Source organism: Panthera pardus, unplaced genomic scaffold (assembly GCF_024362965.1).
Source record: "Panthera pardus isolate Hobbes unplaced genomic scaffold, ASM2436296v1 HiC_scaffold_11, whole genome shotgun sequence".
Taxonomy (NCBI): Eukaryota; Metazoa; Chordata; class Mammalia; order Carnivora; family Felidae; genus Panthera; species Panthera pardus.
In genome coordinates, this window is record NW_026526666.1 from 14,547,347 (window position 1) to 14,573,152 (window position 25,806).

At 45.2% G+C, this 25,806-nt stretch overlaps 2 protein-coding genes across 2 annotated transcripts; both read left to right on the forward strand.

The window, feature by feature from the left end:
* The first annotated feature begins 356 nt into the window (after positions 1-356).
* LOC128773005 (uncharacterized) lies at positions 357-9,926 on the forward strand. The gene is given in 5 exon segments (XM_053889375.1): positions 357-590; positions 698-1,802; positions 1,804-2,727; positions 2,729-3,364; positions 9,855-9,926. Coding segments are annotated over 4 exon segments (2,709 nt in total). The 5' UTR covers positions 357-590; positions 698-725.
* Positions 9,927-11,415: 1,489 nt separating this feature from the next.
* On the forward strand, positions 11,416-20,830 carry HENMT1 (HEN methyltransferase 1). Its single transcript, XM_019457697.2, has 8 exons — positions 11,416-11,695; positions 12,633-12,734; positions 13,985-14,095; positions 16,398-16,513; positions 17,111-17,245; positions 18,261-18,440; positions 19,100-19,298; positions 20,178-20,830. The coding sequence occupies exons 2-8, from the start codon at positions 12,711-12,713 to the stop codon at positions 20,601-20,603; spliced, it is 1,191 nt and encodes a 396-aa protein (XP_019313242.2). The 5' UTR covers positions 11,416-11,695; positions 12,633-12,710; the 3' UTR covers positions 20,604-20,830.
* Positions 20,831-25,806: the final 4,976 nt, after the last annotated feature.

Here is a 25,806-nt window from a genome sequence, read left to right on the forward strand (position 1 = left end):
GCCTACGCCGGCCGACTCCATCTTGTTCTGTGTCCTTCACCTTGACCACACCTCCTCCCCTTGAGTAACCCCCCCCCCCCCACCTGCCTAACAGGACTTGGACCCTTCCCCAGCCAATTGGCTGAGGCCATAGCCATTACCTCACCAACTGCCCCTAGGCCCCAATAAAACCTTTGTCCTTTTGAAACTCGCTCTCTCTCCCTGGTATCTCATCGCTGCATCGGTGCAGGTAGGGGATTGAGCTCGAGCTAGCTCGAATAAAGGCTCTTTTGCTTTTGCATCGGACTCGGCTCCCTAGTGGTCTTTGGGGATCACGAATTCTGGGCATAACATTTGGGGGCTCATCCGGGATCCCCAAGACCCCCGAGGGACCCCCAACCCGGAGAGCCTGACTGGCCATGGTTAGTGTCTGTTTGTTCTGTCTTTTCTGTGTGAGCTCATTTCTGGAATTCTGTTAGTGCCCGACGCGGTCTAAGTGGACGCACTGGAGGACCACGGGCCGGGAGTTTCGGAAGACGTTCCGATCCTCCCTTCTGGAGGGACGTGGAATCCCCTCATCTGTTTTGGAGGGACGTGGAATCCCCTCAAAGGTCTGAGACGAGGTGGGTCGCTCCCGCTGGTCGGCGTGAGGCCGTCGTCTTTGGAGGGACGTGGAATCCCCTCATCGGTTTTGGAGGGACATGGAATCCCCTCAAAGGTCTAAGCTAGCTTTCAGTTTTGCTTCCATGGAGTTGGAAGACTTTCTAGGGGCCCTCTGTTTGTCTGTTTTTGTGTTTCTCTGTTTTGTCCTGTGGACTTACTGGACAGACGTTATGGGAAAGACTCAGACTACTCCTCTAAGTATTATGATTGATCACTTTAAGGATGTGAGGGGAAGAGCTAACAACCTCAGTGTGGAAGTCCAAAAGGGTCGGTGGCAGTTTTTTTGTTCTAGCGAGTGGCCAACTTTCAATGTCGGATGGCCACCAGAGGGGACCTTCAACCTCCCTACCATCCACCGAGTCAGGAGTATCATCTCTCGGCCTAAGACAGGCCATCTTGATCAGCTCCCTTACATTATCACTTGGCAGGACCTTGTAGAAGACCCACCCTCTTGGCTTAAGCCCTTCCTAGCCCCGCTCCCTCCAGAGCCAAAACCCATTCTTGCTTTGCAGGGGACAAAGAAGAAGAAAAGTCTTACCCAGCCTTCAGCACCCCTCTACCCTGTCCTACAGGGGGGTACTGAAGAAGAATTAATTTTTCCTCCCCCGTATAACCCCTCTAGGATGCTGGAAGAACACCATCCTCCCCCTCCGGGGGAGGCAGACGCTGTTCTGAGAGCGGGAGGCGGAAACGCTCCAGTGGGAAGCCTGCCCTTTACCAGACAAAGGGCTCAGAGGGAGCAATGCGCCTCCACCGCCGACTCCACTATTCTGTCCCTGCGAGCCACCGGACCCCCAGACGCGGAGGGGAATCAGCCCCATCACTATTGGCCTTTCGCCACTAGTGACCTCTACAATTGGAAAGCTCAGAATCCTAAGTTTTCCGAGAAACCGGCAGGGCTTATTGATTTATTAGACTCTGTTCTTTTTACCCATCAGCCCACGTGGGACGATTGCCAGCAGCTTTTGCAGGTCCTGTTCACGACTGAAGAAAGAGAAAGAATCCTCAATGAGGCCTGAAAACTAGTTCCGGGCGCAGATGGGAATCCCACCACCAACCAGGCTCAGATAGATGCCTCCTCCCCCTTAACTCGGCCCCAGTGGGATTTCAACACGGCAGAAGGTAAGGAGAGGCTCCGGGTCTACCGCCAGACTCTAATGGGGGGGTCTCCGAATGGCTGCTAGAAAGCCAACCAATTTGGCCAAGGTAGGAAACGTACAACAGGGAAAAGATGAATCTCCTGCTGCCTTTTTAGAACGGATCATGGAGGCATTCTGTACCTATACCCCCATGGATCCAGAGGCTCTGGAAAGCAAGGCAGCTGTTATCATGGCCTTTGTAAACCAATCGGCCATAGACATTAGGAGAAAATTACAGAAAATAGATAGACTAGGAGAAAAAAGTCTGCAGGACTTACTGGTGGTAGCTGAAAAGGTATATAATAACTGGGAGCCTCCTGAGGACAAGCAGGCTCGCGCCATGGCGGCTGCCAGCAGTAAGCAGACTCGAGACCTGGCCAGAATACTACTAGCTACCACTGCTGACTTCCCCGAGGAACGAGACCGCCGTCTCCGGCAGCTGGCAGACGACGCAAGAAAAGGTAAAAGAACCACCAAGGGGGGGAAGCAGAGGCTGCAGAAGGATCAGTGCGCATACTGCAAGGAGATAGGGCACTGGGCCCGAGATTGTCCAAAAAGGGCCGGTGGGAAGGGAAGCAAGACTGATCGAGTAAAAGTCCTAGAGCTAGATGAACTAAGTGATTAGGGGAGTCGGGGTTCGGACCCTCTCCCCGAACCCAGGGTAACTCTTAAAGTGGAGGGGACCCCTGTTGACTTCCTTGTCGACACCGGAGCACAACATTCGGTCCTCCGCACCCCACAAGGAAAACTAGCCAGCAAGAAGTCCTGGGTACAAGGGGCAACTGGTATGAGCCAGTATTCATGGACTACCCGAAGAATGGTAGATATGGGAATGGGCTGGGTATCCCACTCCTTTATGGTAATACCAGAATGCCCCTACCCGCTGTTAGGACGGGACTTACTGACCAAGATTGGAGCTCAGATAACTTTCAGACAAGGGGGGGCCTTAGGTCACCAATTGCAAGGGCCACCCCATCCAGGTCCTGACCATGAAACTGGAGGATGAATACCTCCTCCACCAGCAGGCGCTCCCGAGAGAGAATAATATAGACAGATGGCTACAAGAATTCCCCTCGGTTTGGGCAGAGACGGGGGGGATGGGACTAGCCGCTCACAGGACCCCAGTCCTGGTAGAGCTCAAGCCAGGAGAGAGTCCGGTAAGGATCAAACAATACCCCATGTCTCAGGAGGCCTGGAAGGGGATCCAACCACACAACCGGAGACTACGAAGCCTAGGGGTACTAGTTCCTTGCCAGTCTGCCTGGAACACCCCCTTACTGCTGGTCAAAAAGCCTCACACAAATGACTACCGACCGGTACAAGACCTCCGGGAAGTAAATAAGAGGGTCGCGGACATACACCCAACTGTTCCCAACCCATATACTCTCTTGAGCTCCTTGGCGCCCTCCAGGGTCTGGTATACTGTACTAGATTTAAAGGATGCCTTCTTCAGTCTGCCGCTGGCACCCCAGAGCCAACCCTTGTTCGCCTTCAAGTGGCATGATCTGGAGGAGGGCTACAGTGGGCAACTCACCTGGACACGGCTACCTCAGGGATTCAAAAATTCACCCACCATCTTCCAAGTCCCAGATTCACCAACAGGACACCAAAATAGAGCAAGTTGTATCTGCCTGCAAGACCTGCCAACTCACCAACGCGAGAGCCACATCAAATAAAAAAGGAACCAGGCTCAGAGGCACCAGACCGGGAGCCCAATGGGAAGTCGACTTCACTGAAGTCAAACCAGGAAAGTATGGTTATAAATATCTTTTAGTATTTACAGATACCTTCTCTGGCTGGGTGGAGGCATACCCAACCAAGCATGAAATGGCTCAGACAGTGGCTAAGAAGCTACTAGAAGACATCTTACTCAGGTATGGTTTTCCTGCCATGGTAGGATCAGACAATGGACCAGCTTTTATCTCGCAGGTAACACAGGCAGTAGCCAAGGCGGTGGGGGCAAACTGGAAATTACATTGTGCTTATAGGCCCCAGAGCTCAGGACAGGTAGAAAGAATGAATAGAACCCTAAAAGAGACCCTTACCAAATTAACCATGGAGACTGGCGGGGACTGGGTGACTCTCCTACCGTACGCCCTTTACCGGGTTAGAAACACTCCTTACACTCTGGGTTTTACTCCCTATGAGATCATGTTTGGCAGGCCACCCCCCTGTTATTCCCAGCCTTCGAGCTGAACTTATTGCTGAGTTTAAAGATCAAGAACTTTTTCTTTCCTTGAGAGGGCTCCAGAGGGCGCACGAGGACATTTGGCCGCACCTCCGTGCCATCTCTGAGGCTGGCCCGACCCCGACACCTCATCAGTACAGGCCGGGAGACTGGATCTACGTCAAGAGGCACCACCGAGAGACCCTCGAGCCGCACTGGAAGGGACCCTACATCGTGGTGTTGACAACCCCCACCGCTCTCAAAGTAGACGGCATCGCGACCTGGGTCCATCACACCCACGTTTGGCCAGCGGACCCCTCCTCGATCCGGAAGGACTTCGTCACGCGATGGGCCATCAGTCGGGACCAACACAACCCGCTCAAGCTCAAGATACAGCGCATTCGACCCACCTAATATTGGTAACTCTGTTAACTCTGCTTGTCATTGCTCATGCTGCCGGCAGTCCCCATGCCCCCCAAAACATCACCTGGCAGATCACAGACACCAGCTCGGGGACAATACTTAATCAGACCTCCCAGAGCCACCCCAGGGACAGTTGCTTCCCAGAACTTTGCGTAAACCTCCAAACTCTGTTCCCCTTGTCACCATAAATGCAGCCGGTCCCATGATTGGGTCCCTAAGCTACATGACAAGGGGGGAATGAAAGGGCAGGCCTACGCCGGCCGACTCCATCTTGTTCTGTGTCCTTCACCTTGACCACACCTCCTCCCCTTGAGTAACCCCCCCCCCTCACCTGCCTAACAGGACACGGACCCTTCCCCAGCCAATCGGCTGAGGCCACAGCCATTACCTCACCAACTGCCCCTAGACCCCTATAAAACCTTTGTGCTTTTGAAACTCGCTCTCTCTCCCTGGTATCTCACCGCTGCGTCGGTGCAGGTAGGGGATTGATCTCGAGCTAGCTCAAATAAAGGCTCTTTTGCTTTTGCATCGGACTCGGCTCCCTAGTGGTCTTTGGGGATCACGAATTCTGGGCATAACAGTTGAAGCTACCAGTTTCTTAAAAAAAAATTGTTTTTTATATTAGAGAGAGAGAGAGAGAGAGAGAGAGAGAGAGAGGGAGGGAGGGTGAGTCGGGGAGGGGAGCAGAGGGAGAGAGACAAAAGAATCTTAATTAAGCAGGCTCCAGACTCAGCATGGAGCCTGATGCGGGGCTCCATCCCATGAGCCTGGGAACACGACCTGAGCCAAAATCAAGAGTCAGAAGGTCAACTGACTGAGCCACCCATGCTCTCCAAAGCTTCTAGTCTCTTAATACCTGGGCCCAAAACTGGCATTCTGGTATTATATTCATTGGTAAAAATCATAAAACTTATTCAGACTCAAAAGGAGAAGAACTAGACTCCACTTATCGATAGGAGTGTCAAAGAATTTGGGTATCTTTTTTTTTTTCTTTAAAAAATTTGTGAGGTGCGCCTGGGTGGCTCAGTAGGTTAAGCATCTGACTTTGGCTCAGGTCGTGATCTCACGATTCATGAGTTCAAGACCCTCATTGGGCTCTCTGCTTTCGGCCTGGAGCCTGCTACAGGGGCTTCTGTCCCCCTCTCTCCCTCTGCCCTTCCCCTTCTCCTTCTCTCTCTCTTAATAAGTAAACTTTAAAAAAAATAACAAATTTGAATTTGTGCATCTTAATTCCCCACCCCCATGCAAAAAACGTGGTTTTATTAAAACACTGGGACAGGACCTGTGGGCAGGGAGAGCTGCCCTTCCATCTTAACCTGTCATAATCTTCCTTCTGGCCACAAGCTGTTTACATTCCTTTTATGTGCAAAATGCGATAATCTTCTCTTCAGACCTCTAAATATTTCAGCCTATTTTGAGTATCAGTTTCAATCTGGCATCCAGGATAACTTTTGGTCACTTATTGCAAGGCAGACTCATAAAAGAGGACGTCAACTACCTCCATTTTGACCTGTGAGTACATTCTAACTAAATTCTTCTCTCCAGCTTACCTCTTAACTCAGGCAAAAGACCCTGTAGGCAAAGCATCCCTTGGTGGGAACCAAAAGTACCCCTCAAGGAATAAAGACTGCTGGGAGCCAGCAAGACCCTGAGTGATTGACCCTAACACAGTGCTTGACCTGACCTTTATAGCCCACCTACTTGTACCACCGACCTTTGTCCCACATTTTCCTTGCAGTAACCTGGAAGTATTTTCAGCACTTTGGAGATGAGAAGTTAGTCCTCTGTTTTCCCAGTGTTGGCCTCATTGACATGAATTCCTTTCTCGTTTCACCAATGCTTGTCTCTCTGCCTTTGGATTTTGTCAGCAGTGAGTGGCCAAGCCTGGTCTGATTGGAACCCTTGTAGCCCGGTGCTCTTGCACACCCAGTTACACACCGCAGTTCCTGGACTTTTGTCTTCTTCACTCAAACCAGTACTTGGTCCATAATAGGTAAACTCCACATAGTTATTGAATGCATAATCTTATTTTTCACTTATCAACTGAAAAAATTTCCAAAGGTTAGAGAGTAATATTAAACGGTTCATGGGTTCGAGCCCACACGGGGCTATCTGCTGTCGGCACAGAGCCTGCTTCAGATCCTCCGTCCCCCTCTCTTTCTGCCCCTCCCTGACTTGTGCTCTCTCTCAAATATAAACATTTAAAAAAGATAAAAGCACACACACACACACACACTTATGTAGAATTTATTATTGAAACCCTTGTTATAGATGTGAATGCATTCACCCAGAGACCTCCTCTTAGTTGGCCAAAGTCCAAGACTTTATTTTATAATAATAATAAGTAGCAACAGACAAAAGGCATCAAATCTAATCATTCTTTAACTTATCCAAACACTGTTTACTGAGGGCCTGCTATGTGCCAGGTAGACAGTGCTCTGACACTGCAGATACAACAGCTAACAAAACCAAGTCCCTAGTAGCTAACATTCCAGGGGGAGGAAACAGACAATAAGCAAGTGAACAAATATTAGCCTATCAAATGGCAATTAAGTGCTGAGGCAAAAAACAATGCAGGGTAAAGAGAAAGGGAAGAGGGGTGGTGGAGAGAGATCTATTTGGCCTATTTGACTTAAACTCATTCTGAAAGCATGGTCTGTATCTCAGTGGGACTCAGAATCTGGGAGCAGAAGTTAAGATGAGGTACAGTGAAAAAAGAAGATGACAAAGAGTAAGCCAAGGTATTGGCCACGGGAAGGAACAGATGCAACTGACAGCTTGAAGAAGTCAAGATTTGGTGATTGTCCAAATGTGGGAGGGGTGGAAATGGACAGAGCCAAGGAGGATTTTCAGACTGAGAGTAGGAGACCAGGAAAATGATGAACTAGGCAAATTTGGAGAGGGAGCTGGACATGAGAATTCAAGTTCATAAATGAGCTGGCTAGCAGGTTAAGGCAAAAACTCTAGATCCAGGAATCCTGTACAGGCCATTAACTTAAATTCTTTAAATATTTTAAAATTGTGGTAAAATATAACACTGAAAATTTTTTTCCCAGTTTAAATTGATTCAACAATCTGTTATGCTGAAACTTACCATCTTATTTAAAAAATTTTAAACATTTATTTACTTTTGAGAGAGAGAGAGAGACAGAAAGAGAGAGGACACACAAGTGGGGGGGGGGGGACAGAGAGAAGGAGAGACAGAATCAGAAGCCGGCTCCTCCCTGTGAGTGCTGAGCCCAATGTGATCCTCGAACTCATGAACCATGAGATCATGACTTGAGTGGAAATCAAGAGTCAGCCACCCAACTGAATGAGCCACCCAGGTGCCCTAAAACTTACCATTTTAAATATACGGTTCAGTGGCATTAAGTATATTGATATTGTTGTGCAACCATCACTTCACCACCCATCTACAGAACTTTTCCAACATCCCAAACTGAACTCTGTATCCATTAAACAACAACACTCCATTCCTTCTTCCCCCCAGCCCCTGGCAACCACCATTCTACTTTTCTGTCTTTATGAGTTTGACTACATTAAGTGTCTTATATAAATGGGCTCATCTTGAAGGGGAGGAAAAATAATGTTCCCTCTATCCTTCCGAGTTTTTGGCTGAGACCCCTGTAATAAAAAACATATTAAGGGGCCCCTGGCTGGCTCAGTTAGTGAAGCATGTGACTCTTGATCTTGGGGTTATGAGTTTGAGCCCCACATAGGGTATAGAGATTACTTAAAAGATAGATTAAGAAGAGAAAAACAGACAAGTATATTACCATGCATACCTCGTGTATACATGGGAGATACCTGGGAAGAACGAGTAACTCCCGGAGAAAGCCCAAACCAGGCCTTTAAATCCCATCTTCAATAAAGATAAAAGAAAGATGTTGGGGTAGGGGTATTGGGGGAGGCCAGTTATGGGAGGTTACCAGGAAAAGCACAGTAAACAAGGGTGATTTTTTTTTTTTTTGCATTTTTTTAATGTTTATTTTTTAGACAGAGAGAGAGGCAGAGAGAGAGGGAGACACAGAATCCGAAGCAGTCCCTAGGCTCTGAGCTGTCAGCACAGCGCCTGATGCAGGGCTCAAACTCAAGGACCCGAGCCACCCAGGTGCTCCTTAAATGTTTATTTTTAGAGAGGGAACGGCACAGAGAAAGGAAGACAGAGGATCCCTTTTAAGGGCTTTGCATTGACAGTAGTGAGTCTGATGTGGGGCTCAAACTCAAGAACCATGAGATCATAACCTGAGCTAAAGTTGGATGCTCAGCCGACTGAGCCACCCAGGCACCCCTTATTGAGCCACTCTCTTAACCCTGAGAATAAGTCAGTTAAGTTAAAGAGTTGTGCCTCATTTCATGAAGTGGTGTTGTAGGTGAGATCCCAAAGTTAGGCCATATGGAACAAGCAATCAGGATTTAATAAGAGGCATTTATTAAAAAAATTTTTTTTTAATTTTTAAAAAATATTTATTTTTGAGAGAGAGAGAGAGAGAGAGAGAGAGACAGAGAAACAGCACATGATCGGGGGAGGAGCAGATAACGAGGGAGACAGGCTCCAGGCTCTGAGCTGTCAGCACAGATCTCCACGTGGGGCTCTAACTCATGAACCGTGGGATCATGACCTGAGCAGAAGTCAGAGTGCTTAACTGACTGAGCCACCCAGGTCCCCCAGTAAAAGAAAAACAGAAGTTATGGGATAGACTACAAAGTGAGTTTTTGGGTGCAAAGGGGCAGGTAATTGAGAAGATTTCTAGATGCTGGACTTGAAGCATCTTCAGTCAGACTGAGGAGAGGCAGTGGTGACCATAGATTTTCCTGGGATGCAGTGTGAATGTCTCTGGTGATGTCACCAGGTGTTCTAGTGAACTTTCTGGTTTGGCCCATATAACAAGGCACAAAGGTTGTCCATACATGAAGTGTTGTGGTGACTTCCATGGAACTCATATCAAATTAACCAGCTTTGGCTTTCAGGGCTTTTGGAAAAGGACACTTTGTGTTATTACTGATTCCAAGTCAGAAGGATGGGAGAAAACTGATAATGTTAGAGAGTCAGATATTGGAGCAAACTAGAAAAATTCAAGATCCAGTCATTTGCAGGTAGATAACAAAACCTCAAAGACAATGAACAGGACTAAAATCTGATATTCATTAAAGTGTGCTACTGAAAATTATTTTTCCTTGTTCCCTTGCCCCCTTCCAGTATTTGTCCTTTTGTGACTGGCTTATTTCACTTAGCATAATGTCTTAAAGGTTCAACCATATTGTAGTAAGTTAGAATTTCCTTCCTTTTAAGGGCTGAACAATATCTCATTCCATATATATGCGACTTTTGTTTATTGATGGGCATTAGGGTTGTTTCTACCTTTTGCTACTCTAAATACTGCTGTGAATATTGGTGTACAAATATCTGTTCAAGTCTCTGTTTTCAATTCTTTTGCATATACACTGTTAATAGGTAAACTGAAGCATACTGACATTTTTAGGAATTTGAAAAGATTAACTCAGATCAGGTAGGTCGTAACCACCGTCAGGAACTAGAGGAAAGACCTGTATAAGGAAGATGCCAAAGCAAAGCAGGGAAATTATTTGACTGGTTACAGCTTAACCAATTACCTTATTTGGGAAAGCCTAGAGATCTGTTTGCCCTTGGACATTCTTAGGTTTCCATGTTTTAACCTTGAGACACTTAGAGGTTTAGGTTTGCTTATGTAGGGCTGCCAAGGCACTAGAGTCATCTCAGTCTAACGGCCTCCTTGTTTAATTAACTTAAAAATACCCAGAAGTGGAATTCACTTATTAACTTGTAAGGTTCTGTTTAAAAAAAATTTTTTTTTAATGTTTATTTATTTTTGAGAGAGAGACAGAGACAGAGTGTGAACAGGGGAGGGGCAGAGACGGAAGGAGACACAGAATGGAAGCAGACTCCAGGCTCCAAGCCATCTGCACAGAGCCCGGGGCGGGGGTGGGGGGGGGGGGGTTGCAGCAGGCAGGCTCGAACTCATGAGCTGTGAGATCATGACCTGTGCAGGAGTCAGCCGCCCAACCGACTGAGCCACCAGAAGCCCCTGTATGGTTCTGTTTAAATTATACATTGTGTAATAAGGAATATGCTCCTCTAATGAAGACAGTCTGTTCACATTGCAGTTTTAACCCCAGGACAATAGGAACCTCTCAAACAGTGAAGCTTGAGTTATATGCTTTTTACTATGAGACTAGACCCTCAAAACACCAAAAACAAAGCTTGTGTAATCTAACCTTGTGATATTCCAAAACCTTTAGCACCGTCCTTTGCATATTGTAGGTGTTGTTTGAAAGTACAGTTCTAATAGATAATTTATGATATATCAGGGGATTATTAATTCATTGGTAAACACCAGCTTTTGAGTCTTTTAAATGGAGAAAAAAAATTTTTTCCCAAAGGCGGCGGCTTCGCATCTCTCCCCTCCGCCTCCTTAAACCCTTCCATCACATACAATAAAGAAATAACCGATTATAAAGTGTCAGGTTAAATGTCTGGCAGGAGAAGGACAGGATACAGTAACTTTTCTAGGAGATCATACAGTTGCATCCCCAGCATGCGTAAATTACCAGTTGGAGGTTTGGGGGCTGAAAGAACGTTCTTCTGGGCTTAGATGTTATTGGGCCAACTTTACGCAGCCCAGCGTCCTCTCCAGGCCCCTGGGGATTGTTCTGAGGATCGGAGAGGCGGCTGAATCGGACACAAGCCGCTGGCCGGCTCGCGCTCCGCCTGGCCGCTCACCTTGCTGCCTTCCGCTGCCGGGGACCGTTTTCTGTTCTTTGCTGCGAACGGGGAGAGCCAGGAACCCAACAGCCGCCGGAGCCCGCCGCCCCGCTCGCGGCCCGCAGACGCGCCTGGGGCGCCGCCGCCTCGACTCAACAGTCTCGGCTCCCGGAGGGCCGGGGCTGGTCGAGGTCGCGCGCCAGTGCGGGGCGTGGCGGTAACAGTGGTCTCTACAGAGGTTCCGAGGGAAGGCTAGAAAATGGCCTCGGGACATGCGCTACAGCGGCCGTTAAGAGACGCAAAACCAACGCTTTGGAACCTGGAGCCCGGAGAGGAACAGGGCAGGGCGCGGAGCCCGCGAGCGCCACCTACCCTGAAGATTAGGGAGTACCGCGGAAGAGCCGGCGGCGCAGGTGTGGGCGGTGCAGGTGTGGCTCCGGCGGGCAACGCCCCGCGGCGAGGCGGTGCTAGCGGAGGCTCGGGGGCGGGGCCCGAAGTTAAATAAATACAGTGGCGGCGCGGCGGACCCACTCTGTTTTCTGCGCTTTGCTTTGCTGCGGTGGTCGAACTCCTTACGCGGAGGTAGGACGTAGGGGGTATCGTGCCCTATGCAGACTTTGGCATTGGGTCGCTTGGGGTTGGGGGTGGCTTGAGATAGGACTTAGTGAATAACTGAAAAGTGAGGTGATTGACATGCTTACGTTTTAGGCTGAGAACCAAAATTTAGTTTCAAGTCCATCTAAATTGGATAGATGTTGATGTGTTTAGTTTATCAATTACTTGGGACATCCCCCCTCCCCCCCCCACCCCCCCCCCCCCCCCCGCCCCAGTTTGATTTTGGTCATGTGTGAGCAAGTGCTTGAAAGAAATTCAGGGGAGAGGGGTGCCTGGCTGGCTCAGTTGGTGGAGCATGGGACTCTTGATCTTAGGGTCCGGAGTTCAAGCCCCATGTTGGTTGTGGAACCTACCTAAAAAATTTGAAGTTGAGGGCTTTAATGAAATAGTCACAACTGATAGGATTGTTCAGTTTGTATCAACTTTAACAGGAACTGGGAAGAATGTGTGTTACTGCATTTAGCCAGATTTGTCCTATTGAAAAGTCACTTGGGCTTTCTGTGCTTGTTTCTTACCCGAAACCATACTCAGTAAATTCTGTGGATTAAATGGTAATATGTAAAGAGAAGGGAGGAAGCCTGCTTTCTCCCTTTCCTTGCCTTTTTTTTAAAACTTAGATTATTTTTTTAAAAAATGTTTATTTTTGAGAGAGACAGGATGTGAATGGGGGAAGGGCAGAGAGAGAGGGAGACACAGAATCTGAAGCAGGCTCCAGGCTCTGAACTGTCAGCACAGAGCCCAATGCCGGGCTTGAACTCAAAAACCACAAGATCATGACCTGAGCTGAAGTCAGACGCTTAACTGACTGAGCCACCCAGGCACCCCACTCCCTGTCCTTGTCGATTAATACAGTTCTTTCTTGTCCATGCTCCTCTTTATGAGAACTAATATTTTGTGTTTACAGAAGAGTTATTGCTGATTCATAGAACTTGAAGGAGAAATCTGCTTTTTGTCTCAACGAAGCTTCAAACTTGGAAACAAAATGGAAAAAAACAGCATGGAAGAGGTAATGCTGCTTTTCTCAACCTACTTGTATGAGTTATCCCCTGAGAGGTATTGTGAGGTAGTTAGAAGTAAAATCCATCAGATTTAGTCCCTAACATTTCCCAGGGTGTTGGTTGGGATTGAATAAGAATCTACATAGATGAAATTTCACATTGGTGTATCTGAAGTGGAATAATTCCTGGTTGTTAAATTAAAATCTACATTAGACACATCTTTAAAAAATGTATATTTTTGAGAGCTACTGGGAGAGAGGCAGAGGGAGGGAGACAGAATCCAGAGCAGGTTCCTCTCAGTGCAGAGCCCGATGAATTGAGGCATTTTTTTTGTCTGAAGAAATTTGATTTTGGCCACGTGTAAGCAAATGATTGAAAGCAATTTGGGGGTGCCTGGCTGGCTTAGTCGGTAGAACATGCCACCATTGATCTCAGGACTGTGAGCTCAAACCGCACATTGGGCTCTGTGCTGGGCGTGAAGCCTACTTCAAAAATGTTTGCATTTATTCTGGATTAATCCAGATATTATGATTAATCATTCATGTTAAAGAAATTCTGACACTTGTAGAAGTGATTAACACAACTCAATGAAAAAGGAAGGCTTTTCAAGGACTGAAATAAACATGACAGTAGGTAGGGAAGGTGGATTTGGGTTTAACTCCTATATTCAACAGTTTGTGATTTATAGCCTATGGGATTTATAGTCTATGAAGACCACAAGGGTGTCAGGGTCTTGCTAAGATTTAACAGGAATCGGGATTAAGGCAGCCCAGGGGGATCAGATTACAAAAGTGGTGGTGAGGAATTTGATCTGATAAGAGTTTAATGAGCTATTTAGGGTAGGGAATTTTTGTCTCAATTGACTTAGTAGAAACTGGGCTAATAAGCAAAGACTAGTCAAGGCCTAGTTAGAAGAGGTTTTAAGGAGCCTGACTTCAGTTGGGTCAAGAAGTCTTTGTCAGTCTCCTGTCTCCAGTCTTGGCAGTTCACTCCGCTATAAGTCCCTTGTGGCTAGGAGACTTTATTGTTATTAAATGCATTCATTAGGAATTTTGCTTTCGGCAGACTAAACTCTAGGAAAGCATAAAGCCAGATTCTCAAAAAATAGAAGGCTTAGATGAACTGGAGAGGAAATGCAGTATCACATAGTGGTTGAAAGGCCAAGGTATTCTACAAAGTGGGGAAATTAAGCTGGTTTTTCCTCGTGGAGTTCCTGAAGTTGGGCATGATTGAGAACACTTTTTTTTTTTGTTTAAAGTTTCAGCGCAGCACTGTTCCACGCAAGAACGTGATCGAGTTCAGACCTCCATTATACAAACAAAGATACTTCTTTGTTAAAGATATAGTCAATCAATATAAACCAAAGAAGGTAGGTATTTTTCCTTTCTTTTAAAATAAAAGTTTATCTATTTTGGGGTGCCTGAGTGGCTTAGTCATTTGGGTATCTGACTCTTCATTTCAGCTTAGGTCATGATCTCATGGTTTGTGAGTTCAAGCCCCACGTCAGGTTCTGTGCTGATTTGTGGAGCCTGCTTGGAATTCTCTCTCTCCCTCTCTTTGCTCCTCCCCTGCTCGCCCTCTATCTCTCTCTCAAAATAAACATTAAAAAATCTATTTTGAAAAGAGTGCGAGTGGGGGAAGGGCAGAGAATCCCAAGCACACTTTGTGCTGGAAGATCATGACTTGAGCCACCTAGGCGCCCCAGTATTTCTCTTTTCAAACACTGAAGAGGGTCTTATGAAATGTGTAGTCAAAAAATAGGAAAAAACTTAAGGATTTAGCAAGTGTGTTTAGAATATTCAAAGCTTTGTTACAAGGGAAGGAAAGGGATTAGGGCAATAGGGAGAACCCTGACTGTAAGATCAACAGGTATCCCAGTAGTTGGGAAAAAAGGTTTTTGTATAAAAACTGGGTGTGGGGAAGTGGGATAAAAGGGTGGGTACAATTTAATTCCCCTGAGGCTATCCTGTTTTCTAGGAGGGAATCCTTGAGTAGAGGCTGCCTTCAAGTTAAGGCGTGTGTGGGAAGAAGAGCTTTAGCTAGTTGGGCTAACAAGAAATTGGGTATACTATAGAAGCACAGTTTAAAGCTGCTAAGACTGTAATTTGCTCTCTGGGATTAGGTTTTTTAAGTGCTTGCTATGTAACCCTTCTCCCCCATAGGTGTGCCTGCTTCAGAAAAGAAAATTACTGATTGCGGCCAGGGCACAACATTGTGGTTTACCTAAAACATTGAAGGAAATGATTTTGCAGTCAAACACATTTGAGGACTGAGTATAGGTTGAATATGCCTTATTTTTTAAAGTTTATATTGAGAGAGGTGCCTGGAGGCTCAATAGGATAAGCATCTGACTCTTGATTTCAGCTCAGGTCATGATCTCACAAGGTTCCTGAGTTTGAGCCCCATACCAGGCTCTGTGCCGAGGCATAGAGCCTGCTTGGGATTCTCTCTCCCTCTTTCTGCAGATCCCCTGCTCACATGCTCTCTCACCCTCAAGCGTTAGAAAAAAAGTATTTTGAGAGTGAGCAGGGGAGGAGCAGGAGAGGGAGAGTCTGAGTGGGGTAGAGGCTGAGAGACGGAGAGAATCCCAAGCAATCTCTCCATTGTCAGCACAGAGTCTGCCACCCAGGCTCCCCTAAATGTGCCTTTATTACTAAAGTATAGTTGTATTCCCCTTTTCCAGAGGAGAATTAGTGGCTTTTTGTTTGTTTTTTAAATATTTTTAACTTAATTTTTGAGAGAGTCCTGGAGAGCGGGAGAGGCCCAGGAGACAGGATCCAAAGCAGGCTCTGTGCAGTGAGCACAGAGCCTGATGCTGGGTTCAAGAATTCAACTGTGACTGAGCCACCCAGGCACCCCCTTAGTGGTTTTTTTGAAAGCATCCTGGTAACTGCTGTAATGGAGAGTTTATGTAATCTTCGTTTTCTAACGAGATGAATTTTGAGGTAAACTTTAGTCTGTTTTTTAAACCCTTTGGAAACCTTTTTGTGCATTTTAAGATATATGGAATCTTTCCTGAGTATCCAGAAATAGTTCAAATCCCCAGATATCCCCTTTAGACTGGATTAGAGCCAATTAGCTACACTAGAAGCTGATTTGGGGTATCTTTGGTATTGGGTACCTTTAAATGTCATTAAATTTTTATCTTAATTTCCTTTTCCTAAATTGGCAATCAGAAATTTAGGTGATACAGCTGTGGTAAATGAAGACTTTAGGGCATGATTAAAAAATCCATTTAAGAGTACATAACATTCACAATAAGGGGAATAGGTTAACAAGACTGTGGATAAATTATAAAGCACTGGTAAAGATCAGGCTCTGTCCTGATGTTTGTAGGCACCCTTTTTTTGTGTTAATTATGAAGCTCAGAGGTATAAAGTTTGTATAGGGTACCTGCTTGCCATGTGTGCTGTCTCTGTGCCAGGCCCCTAGGATGCTCTTGGTACTCAACCTGAATTAGAATTTACTTGTAACAATCCACAAATCTGCCTCACCGCCAACCCATCTAATATCTCAGATTAATTTCCTTTTTGTGTACCTTTTTTCTACCAAAAAGATCTTGGCATAGTGGTTTATTATATTGTAATTTATTTCTAATACCCAGTTTCCTATAAAGGCTTTGGTCATATTTGACTTCTGGCTATGTCTTCAATGTTCTATTTCATCTGTAGGTTGCAGACTTGGGGTGTGGTAACGCCACACTCTTATGCATGCTGAAATTCCATAGTTGTGTTCAAGAACTTGTTGGAGTAGATCTCCTCATGGATCGTCTGTTAGATTGGAACAGGTAATTCAAGTGGCAAAATCTTAAATTTCTTTCTTTTTTTAAAAAGTTTATTTTATTTTGAGAGAGTGGGAGTTGGGGAGGGGAAGAGGGGGAGAGGGTCCCGGGCAGGCTCTGAACTGTGTGGAGTCCCACATGGAGCTTGAACTCACAAACTGAGATCATGACCTGAGCCGAAACCAAGGGTGGGACGCTTTACCCAGCCTCCCATGTGCCCCTAAATCTAATTTCTTTAATGCTGGACCCCAAGGCAACTCATTACAGAGGATTTAAGTTGCCCCAGGTCTTTTAATTTAATTCAAGGCAGAGCAGCTCTTTGGTCTCTCTCTTGTACACATTTTTTCAGGAATGTTTTTCCTCTACAGAACAAAAATTTGAAATCACTGATCCAAAGGGAGTGGGAAGACCAAAAATATTGAGCAACAACAATATTCAAAATCTTGTTCTCATTGGCCAATTTTGAGAGGAAGTTACCCCTATGCTTAATGCATCAAGTCATGGAAAACTGATATAGGGAGATAATCATCAAAAGATCAGATTTATAGCTGGTGAGATAATTCTAAATTAGAGTGTTCAAATGTTCCTTCTATATTTTTGCAGTGATAAGTTGTCTCCATCAATAGGGGATCATTTAGGTCCTAGGGACCTAGATTTGAGTATTGTCTTGTATCGTGGCTCTGCTGTAGAGAAAGACTCCCGCTTGCTTGGATTTGACTTGATAACATGTATTGAATTGTAAGTATTCTTACTGTGTTGAAGTTATTAGAAAAATGTGAATTAATCTCCGTAAATTAGTGTCCTAACTAGATTTAAGTCCTCTTAATTCAGATTTGTAAAGTATATGCTTGACAGTTTGGACTGGCTTTTTACTAGCATGTTTTGGGGCTTTAATTCAGAAATTTCAAATTTACAGGTAAGCTGCAAGCAGTGCCAGGATCACCCTTTATGCAGATTCACCTATCAATTTTCTCCCCTACCCTTTTCTGAATTAATTAAGGGTAGGTTTTACCCATCATAGCCTTTTGCCGCAAATTCAGAATGTATTTAAAAGCAGGGGTGTTAAATAACGAGTCCCCCTCACTTCACTTTTAATAAGAATACTCATGTTTTGGCTCTTGGTGATTATGCCTTCCTGGAATACTGTAGAATGGTATTTGGGTCCTTCTCTGGGCTTCCATTCACAGAGGCCCAACGTCCATTTGTCTCTCCCCAGTGATGCTAATTTTGATAACTCCCCCAGTCAAGGTATATGTTCCTACTGGCTGCCTGTATTAGCAGTTGATCTTGTCCTTGGGTGTGGGTAGACAACTCTACTGGGATCTGCTGCTGAAGCCCACAACTTATTTAAGACATTCTGGTCTTATGGCCCTGCAGGGCTCCTGGGGAGCTTGCCAGTCTCCCCTTGCATGCTTGAATCCATTGTTCATTGTTGGTGCTGCAGACTTCACATGTAGTCTCTGGCACTTGGCTATTCATCCTGGTGTCTGGGTTTGTCTGTTTTCTCATTACACATTCACTGTCCTGGTTGGTCTACCACAGAAGTGGTTGTCTTTGCGTCCTGCCAGGGAGTGGGCAACATGGCTGATGGGCAGAGTGAGAATATATGAATAGTTGATTTTTAGGTCATGTAAGTACTATTATATATTCAGAGAGGGGATAAATCAGTGTAGAGATAGAAAGTGTTTGCTAAATCAACTAGGAAAATAATTGCAAGAGAACTTCATTCTGTCATTCCCATTAACCATTTCAGAATAGAACATTTGGATTCAGAAGATCTGGCCAAGTTTCCCGAAGTTGTATTTGGGTACTTTTCTCCAGGCATGGTTGTCATCAGCACACCAAACTCAGATTTCAATCCCCTGTTTCCAGCATCAACCTTTAGAAATTCAGATCACAAGTTTGAGTGGAACCAAACGCAGTTTCAACACTGGTGAGTTCATAAAGTGCTTCTTTGTTTTTTTGGGGGATGGGGGATCCCACAGGAGTTTAAAGTACTATGAAGTCAATCTTGACCCCTATACATTACTGAAATTATTTTATCATAATAAAATTCCCAGGATGCAGCTTAGCAATTAATAAGATCCTAAAGGGACCAGCATATTTCGGCAAAATAAATGGGGGAGTTTATTTTTTATGTCCCACAGGCAAGCGTGGAAAAATGGGGTGCACCAGGTGCTTTTTTATATGAGAACATTAGGAGTATCTGTGTGGAGGAAACAGAACAGGGTGTGGGGAGGTGAAGATGTGCTTCATGCCCTTCATGTGCAGGGGTGTTTCCTCCCAGGAGCTTGAAGGGTGGTCATGTTTCTGGCATAACTGCAAACCCTAACAGGTGTTGGGACTGTAGTCATCATGGTCTTATTTACTCCTAAATTCTCCGTAACTTTCCCTTTCTCTCATTGTGATCACTTGGAAACTGACACTCATTATCCTAAAGCACCTCAGAAGTAAGCAAAACCTGTGATTTGGCACTATCTGGTGCTGTAAGAATTTGCAATGAAAGTATTTTAGTTGTATTTACGCTCTATTCTAGTGGAGGTTCTTTAACAGAACCTCTAAGTTTCAGAAGATGGTTTCTTGTGATTTCAGGGCTTCAAATGTGGCAAAACTCTATAGTTACACTGTAGAGTTTACTGGTGTGGGTGCTCCACCACCATGGGCTAAGCATGTTGGATACTGTACCCAGATAGGGATCTTCAAGAAAAAGCAACCGGATCCTGGCAGCTGGATCCTGGCAAAACCAACTGGATCCCGCGTTTCAGAGCCAGAGGAACATGCTTATCAAGTTGTGAGTATTCTTTGTGAGGTAGCTACCGGGGCAAAAAGCACATAGATTAGGATGGTTAATTATAGTGGGTACAGAGTCCCCACTGTAGAGATAAGTGTAAATGACCTTATTTTGAGATTGACCCTAGGAAGATCCTTCATGCTCACAAATGGTGTCAGAGTTGGTCTACTGCAGTCCCGGAGACCACCTGGCCTTTTTCCGTATCTCAATGTGCACCACAGAGAAAGATCTGGAATCCTAGAAAGCTTCCAAGTGGTTGGGCCAGCTACCCCCCATTGTAATCTGTCAGGATCAGCAGCAGGAAAGAAGAATGCCAGCAGACTTCCTCCACAGCGTGGCTCAGGAAATGACTGTTGGCAGCTGAGCCAACAGAAGCTAAGAAGCTTAAGCTTCTTAGACCCTTTTGGTTGGGTTCAGGAGGAATGGTGAAGAATAAACAACACATTTCCCTTTTTTTTTTTTAAATTTTTTTTTAACGTTTATTTATTTTTGAGACAGAGCGTGAACAGGGGAGGGGGCAGAGAGAGAGGGAGACACAGAATCTGAAACAGGCTCCAGGCTCTGAGCTGTCAGCACAGAGCCCGACGCGGGGCTCGAACTCACGGACCACGAGATCATGACCTGAGCCGAAGTCAGCCGCTCAACCGACTGAGCCACCCAGGCGCCCCAACACATTTCCCTTTTAACAATTTTTCTTTGCCTTTTTCCCTCTAATATCAAGTATAGGAACATTGGGCTAGTGTGAATTTGTGAATAGTGTGACTTGGTGGTGGCTTTTGTGACTTTGATCTTGATAATTAGAATTTTTAAAAGCAGATCAGATAATGTCTGTCAGTAGTTTGATTCCCATTATACTGTGGCATTTTGATTTGCCTTCAGGTTTTTAGAGCCTCATTCCCGAGTTTACAGCAAAAACACTTCCTCCTGTTTGTATTGTGTACGGAGGTGTTAAAAGAAGTCGAAGCCATAAGACAGAAGTATGTCTGGATTATGAAGAGAAAGGAATCCAGTGAACCCGAGTCAGAAGAAGACACTGACAGTGGCTTGGTCAGACGGCCCGGATTATTCCTCACCGATGCCCAAGTAGCCCAAATAGAGAAGTCCCCCAAACCCTACTCTGTGGGAAAGAGGTTTTATGTACCCCTGAAAAGACTTATTGGTTATCCGAAGGTGAACCGCTTGGTTGCTGATGTGTCCACGCTGAGAACACTCCTTGCTGAAGGAATTCCAATGCGACTGAACAGAGCTCATACTTCAGTGCAGATCGACTTGGACCCTTACGATTACCCTCACGATTACCGTTAGTGAGCGGGAGCTATCTTTATGTCCTAAAATTCATGATTTTAAGGATAGTTAGGCTCATTTAGAAAATTACAGTCATAACATAGGTAGCTTAATTTTGATATTAACCTCGTTACGTGTTTTTTTTAAATGCTTTTTTGGGTGGATGGTGTAAGTTCACAGTGTGCGTGTTCAGGTTTTTTTGTTAGACCCATGTTGATGTGACATTAAAATTTTTAAAAATAAATTGAGTTATCAATGTTTAAAGCTTTTCCCAGGGAGTAAGAGTAACTTTAAAATCTTCTTAGGATTCCCTACCTCCTTTGGGCTAAATTCTGACCTGTAATACTTAGATAAAACACAAGACAGGGTGGGGGTGGGGAGGGGAGTGGGTGTTTGAAGGGAAGAGAAGCCTCAGAAGCCCTGTCCAGTTTTAGAGCATCATCCTCTTCGGGTAGTTTTCCGGTTACAATTGGGGTAGTGGTCTCCATTGGGAGAGAAATAGAGTTTCACACAATGGGGAGAACTGGTCTAAATGAGACACTACTTTCTGAAGTATAGGGAGGGGTGTAGGGTGTAAGTTGCCCACACAGGGCAGCTCTATCACCAAAGGGACTTAATTCATCCACTTTCCTGTTCTGATGCCCCTTGGGGATGTTTTAGCTTCCACTTGCATATTCCTAGTCAGGAGAAAAAGGAAAAGGGACAAAGAGCATGTGCCAGCTTTTGGGTAAAGTTCTACACTGTTAGGCTCTTGTTGAGCGGATTGAAGTCCTCCTTACCACCTGGGGAAGCTGGGAGGTGTAGTCTGATATTCTGGGAGGGCGTATGCCCACTTGACACTCCTGTGAAGGGACAAGGACAGAAAGGACATTGTGGCAACTGCCACAACGGGCATATCTTCAACTAACCTGGGAGAGACTGGCTGTGCAGTGTTGGTGCTGGGAATGGTGTGCTGGGGCAGATTTTTGAAGCCTTTTTGAAGGGTTAATAAGTAGATGGAAAGTAGATTTGGTGAAGGCAGGGAGGGAAAGAAGGGATTCTGGAAGAGAATCTGATCACTGTAACCACTCCTATTTTTTTTTAATTAAAACACTTAAAAAAAAATTATTCGGAGAGAGAATCCCAAGGAGGCTCCATACCATGGGTCTTGAACTCACAATACTGTGAAATGGTGACCCGAGCCGAAATTGGGTCAGATGCCCAACTGAGCACCCCCCAGGCATCTGGTGATCACCGTAACCACTGTTAACCAGTTGTTCTTAAATATAGACTGCTCCATCAGTCCCCTACCCCCTTTTTTTCTTACTGATTTTTCCCTCTTGAATGCATAGGACCAATAGATTTACCTTTGCTGCCCTCCCCTACCCACACAAAAGGCCCTGTCTGTCCTCCCCTTTCTAGGCCTCTGCCTGACTTTCACCCTAGGGTTTCCTTCTCATCTGTGTTAGAGCCAACATCTTAACCCCAAGGCCAACGCTTTATCCTGTTGTCCTCCAGGCTAATTGATCACTGTTCAAGCTTCATCACCTGAAAACTCATGGCTGCTATGGGTGATGGAGCTACAGTCTTCCCAGGGCTCCCCCATGTCTTGGTAACAGCAGCACCTACATTCTTCATGAAATTGGTCTTTACCTTCTATTTTGATAGAGGCCTTTCTCTGCACATGGAAAGCTTCTGTTAATGCTCTAAGCCAGGGGTCAGCAGATGTTCTTGCAGGGACAGCAAATCTTTGCAACCTTGCAACTACTGAGCTCTCTGGGAGTTGAAGTGGAATAGCAGCCAGACATAATATGCAAACAAGTGCATGTGGTGTTCCACTGAAATACTTACTAAAAAGGCAGCTGCTTGATGTTGCCAATAGTTTGCAGTTTTTTCTTTTTGTTTTTTAAAACAAAGCTATCTACTCCAACCTTCTGCAGCACAGAAATGAGATCTTTCTAAAGGGACAAAACCAAGTAGAGACCTGCTTTCGTACTGCTGTGAAAGCAGCCAAAGTCAGGTTTGCTAAGGGAATTTTTGGCCCACTTGTGTGTATGCCAGGAGCAATTAACTGCTTCACAGAGTTCTTGTAAGCACTAAGAAGACTGCGCCTGGCCCAGAGAAATGTTCCTTTATAAGGCAGCTGTGTTAATCTTAGGGATGTTAGGTAACTTCAGTATCTGTTCAGTAATAAGGCTCATTCTTGTATCTGGCTAGTCAGTTCTCACATCAATGCATGTTGCAGGTCTAGAAGGTGAACAGTCCTTCTTTAAGGTTCTTTCTGAGACAACCATCAAATACCTGACTAAAAAACAGTGGTGGGGCACCTGGGTGGCTCAGGTCAGTTGAGCATCTGACTTCGGCTCAGGCCATGAGCTCATGTCCATCCGTGGTTTGAGCCCCACGTCAGGCTCTCTGCTGTCAGTGCAGAGCCAGCTTTGGATTCTCTGTCCCCTTCTCCCTGCACCTTCCCCATTCTAGCTCACTCTCAACCATTTTTAAAAAGTGGCAACCCTATTAACTTCTATGTAGAGAATTTGCTCCGTATACAGCATGAGTTGTATATACTTCAGGCCAGATTTGAGAGGACTCACAGGTAATTGAATGTGGGGAGCTGCTCAGATGAGAAGCCTAGTCCTCTCCAACCACTACCTCTGTTACACCTGCTCTCCCTTTACTACCTCATCCTGGGGCATTCTCTCGTTCTTGTAAAACCCACCACCCCGGGGGGCAGGGGCAGTGCTGGATGGCCACCTCCCTTCATCCCTATTCTGTATTTCTGAAAATGGTTTTCTAGGAGCTTCCCAAGAAAAGGGGACATGAAGGCAATTTTAAAATTTTTGTCTAAAAATGTCTCTTTACATAAGAATCATGTCTTGCTATGAATGGCTTTTTTCTCATTTGGTGAGCTGTGCATTAGCTGCCACCCCCCTCCCCTTTTTTAAGTTTATTGTGGGGGAAGGGCAGAGAGAGAGAGAGAGAGAGAGAGAGAGAATCCCAAGTAGGGTGTGCACCATCAGCCTGGAGCCCAACTTGGGGCTCTGATCTCATGAACCATGAGATCTTGTCAGATGCATAACCAACTGAGCCACCCAGGTGCCCCCCGTATGTAAATGGTAATAACTATTTTTTTGATGCAGCTTCCTTTATCATTAGCAATGTATTTTATAAATTCATTAAAAAGAATGAATACACACAGATGGTACAAAACATGAACAGTAACGCAAGTTCATGCTAAAAAAATCTAGACTGATTATTAGGACAAAAAAAATGTCTCTCAACAGTTTGCATACCCCCCATTTCACTCCCTAGGGACAACTATCAAAAGTTGTTAGCTTTCTTCAATTAACTGAGAATACACACAGATTCCAGTGTTGCAAGAACCAGTGACTTTTTTTGTGGGAATGGTTGTTCCTTTTTCTAGGAAAACCCTTTGAATGGACCCCAGGGTTTTGTAAATATAGAGGCCTCGAAACATTTCAGATGACTTTGCTCCAAGGAATTTCACTGCACTGAATGGCAATAAAAAATGTGGTTCTGCTGGAGACCATTTTATCTGCAGATCTTTTTCTTAAGAGGGAGAGTTGTCAAGACCACAGTTCACCTCCCAGAGTAGGTATGAAATGGGTTACAAAGTATTAGAACACCCTGGCCCTTGATCTGAGTGAAGGTTTGTCTCCAATTTTTCTTTTCATGGTCTAAAAGTGTAAGTTCTCACGGCACTCTGTCTTCAAGTTTGGTTTCCATGCATTCTATTTCCATGCAGTTGAGATATAAAAGTGTGCAGCTCCTTGAGGCTCAGCTCACATGCTGCCCCCCGCTGCTCCCCACCCTCCTCTGTTCTCTCACTTCCAGTCTCAGGTACATCATATCCTGCACTTGAGCTCTCTTTGAAGTACTTCTGTCAGCCCCTTGGGCTCTCAGTTCTGTTGCTGATTGTCAAGGAATAAATTCCTAGAGTTTGTTGTTGTTGTTGTTGTTGTTGTTGTTGTTTGAGAGACAGAGAGAGGGAGGGAGGGAAAGAAGTGGGCTCACCCGATGCTGGACTTGAGCTTACCCAATGTGAGACTTGAACTCATGAACTGTGAGATCATGACCTGAGCAAAGTCAGATGCCTAACCTACTGAGCCACCCAGGTACCCCTATCAAGGAATAATTCCAAATGTAATTTCCTCAGCTAGATGACAACAAAAGCACCTTGTTACATGGGTCCTGTGCATTTAGCTGCTGACAGATCAGGGAGGAGCATGGTGCAAGGTACGAAGTTCAAGGATGCCAGATGTTAACTATGACTGACATCCTTTATTATCTATAGGCTACACATCTTTGGGGATATCCCAATACAGGGAACACTTACGGGTATTGTTGATCTAGCAAAACAAGCTGGTAGGAGTCAGAAGTCTAAATGTTAGTTTCACCTCTTGTGCAACTACTTTTTGAAGACTGTATGAAGCATGCAAGTTAATATACTTTTTTAAATTTTTAAAAATTTATATTTTAATTTACATCCAAGTTAGTTAGCATGTAGTGCAACAATGATTTCAGGAGTAGATTCCTTAATGCCCCTTACCCATTTAGCCCTTCCCCCCTCCCACAACCCCTCCAGCAACCCTCAGTTTGTTCTCCATTTTTATGAGTCTCTTTTGTTTTGTCCCCCTCCCTGTTTTTATATTATTTTTGTTTCCCTTCCCTTATGTTCATCTGTTTTGTCTCTTAAAGTCCTCATAAGAGTGAAGTCATATGATTTTTGTCTTTCTCGGACTAATTTCACTTAGCTTAATACCCTCCAGTTCCATCCACATAGTTGCAGATAGCAAGATTTCATTCTTTTTGATTGCTGAGTAATACTCCATTGTGTATATATATATCCACATCTTCTTTATCCATTCATCCATCAATGGACATTTGGGCTCTTTCCATACTTGGGCTATTGTTGATAGTGCTGCTATAAACACTGGGGTGCATGTGTCCCTTCGAAACAGCACACCTGTATCCTGTGGATAAATGCCTAGTACTGCAACTGCTGGGTCGTAGGGTAGTTCCATTTTTAGTTTTTTGAGGAACCTCCATACTGTTTTCCAGAGTGACTGCACCAGCTTGCATTCCCAAGTTAACACACCTTTTATACATGTTTTGAAAGTTACCTGTCAGCGCTCTATGCCCATTTGTTGGGTTCTCCCTGTGCCTGTGAAACTGTGCATACTCCTGCATCACTGCAGTTCTCTCTGCTTCTCATCCTCCTGTC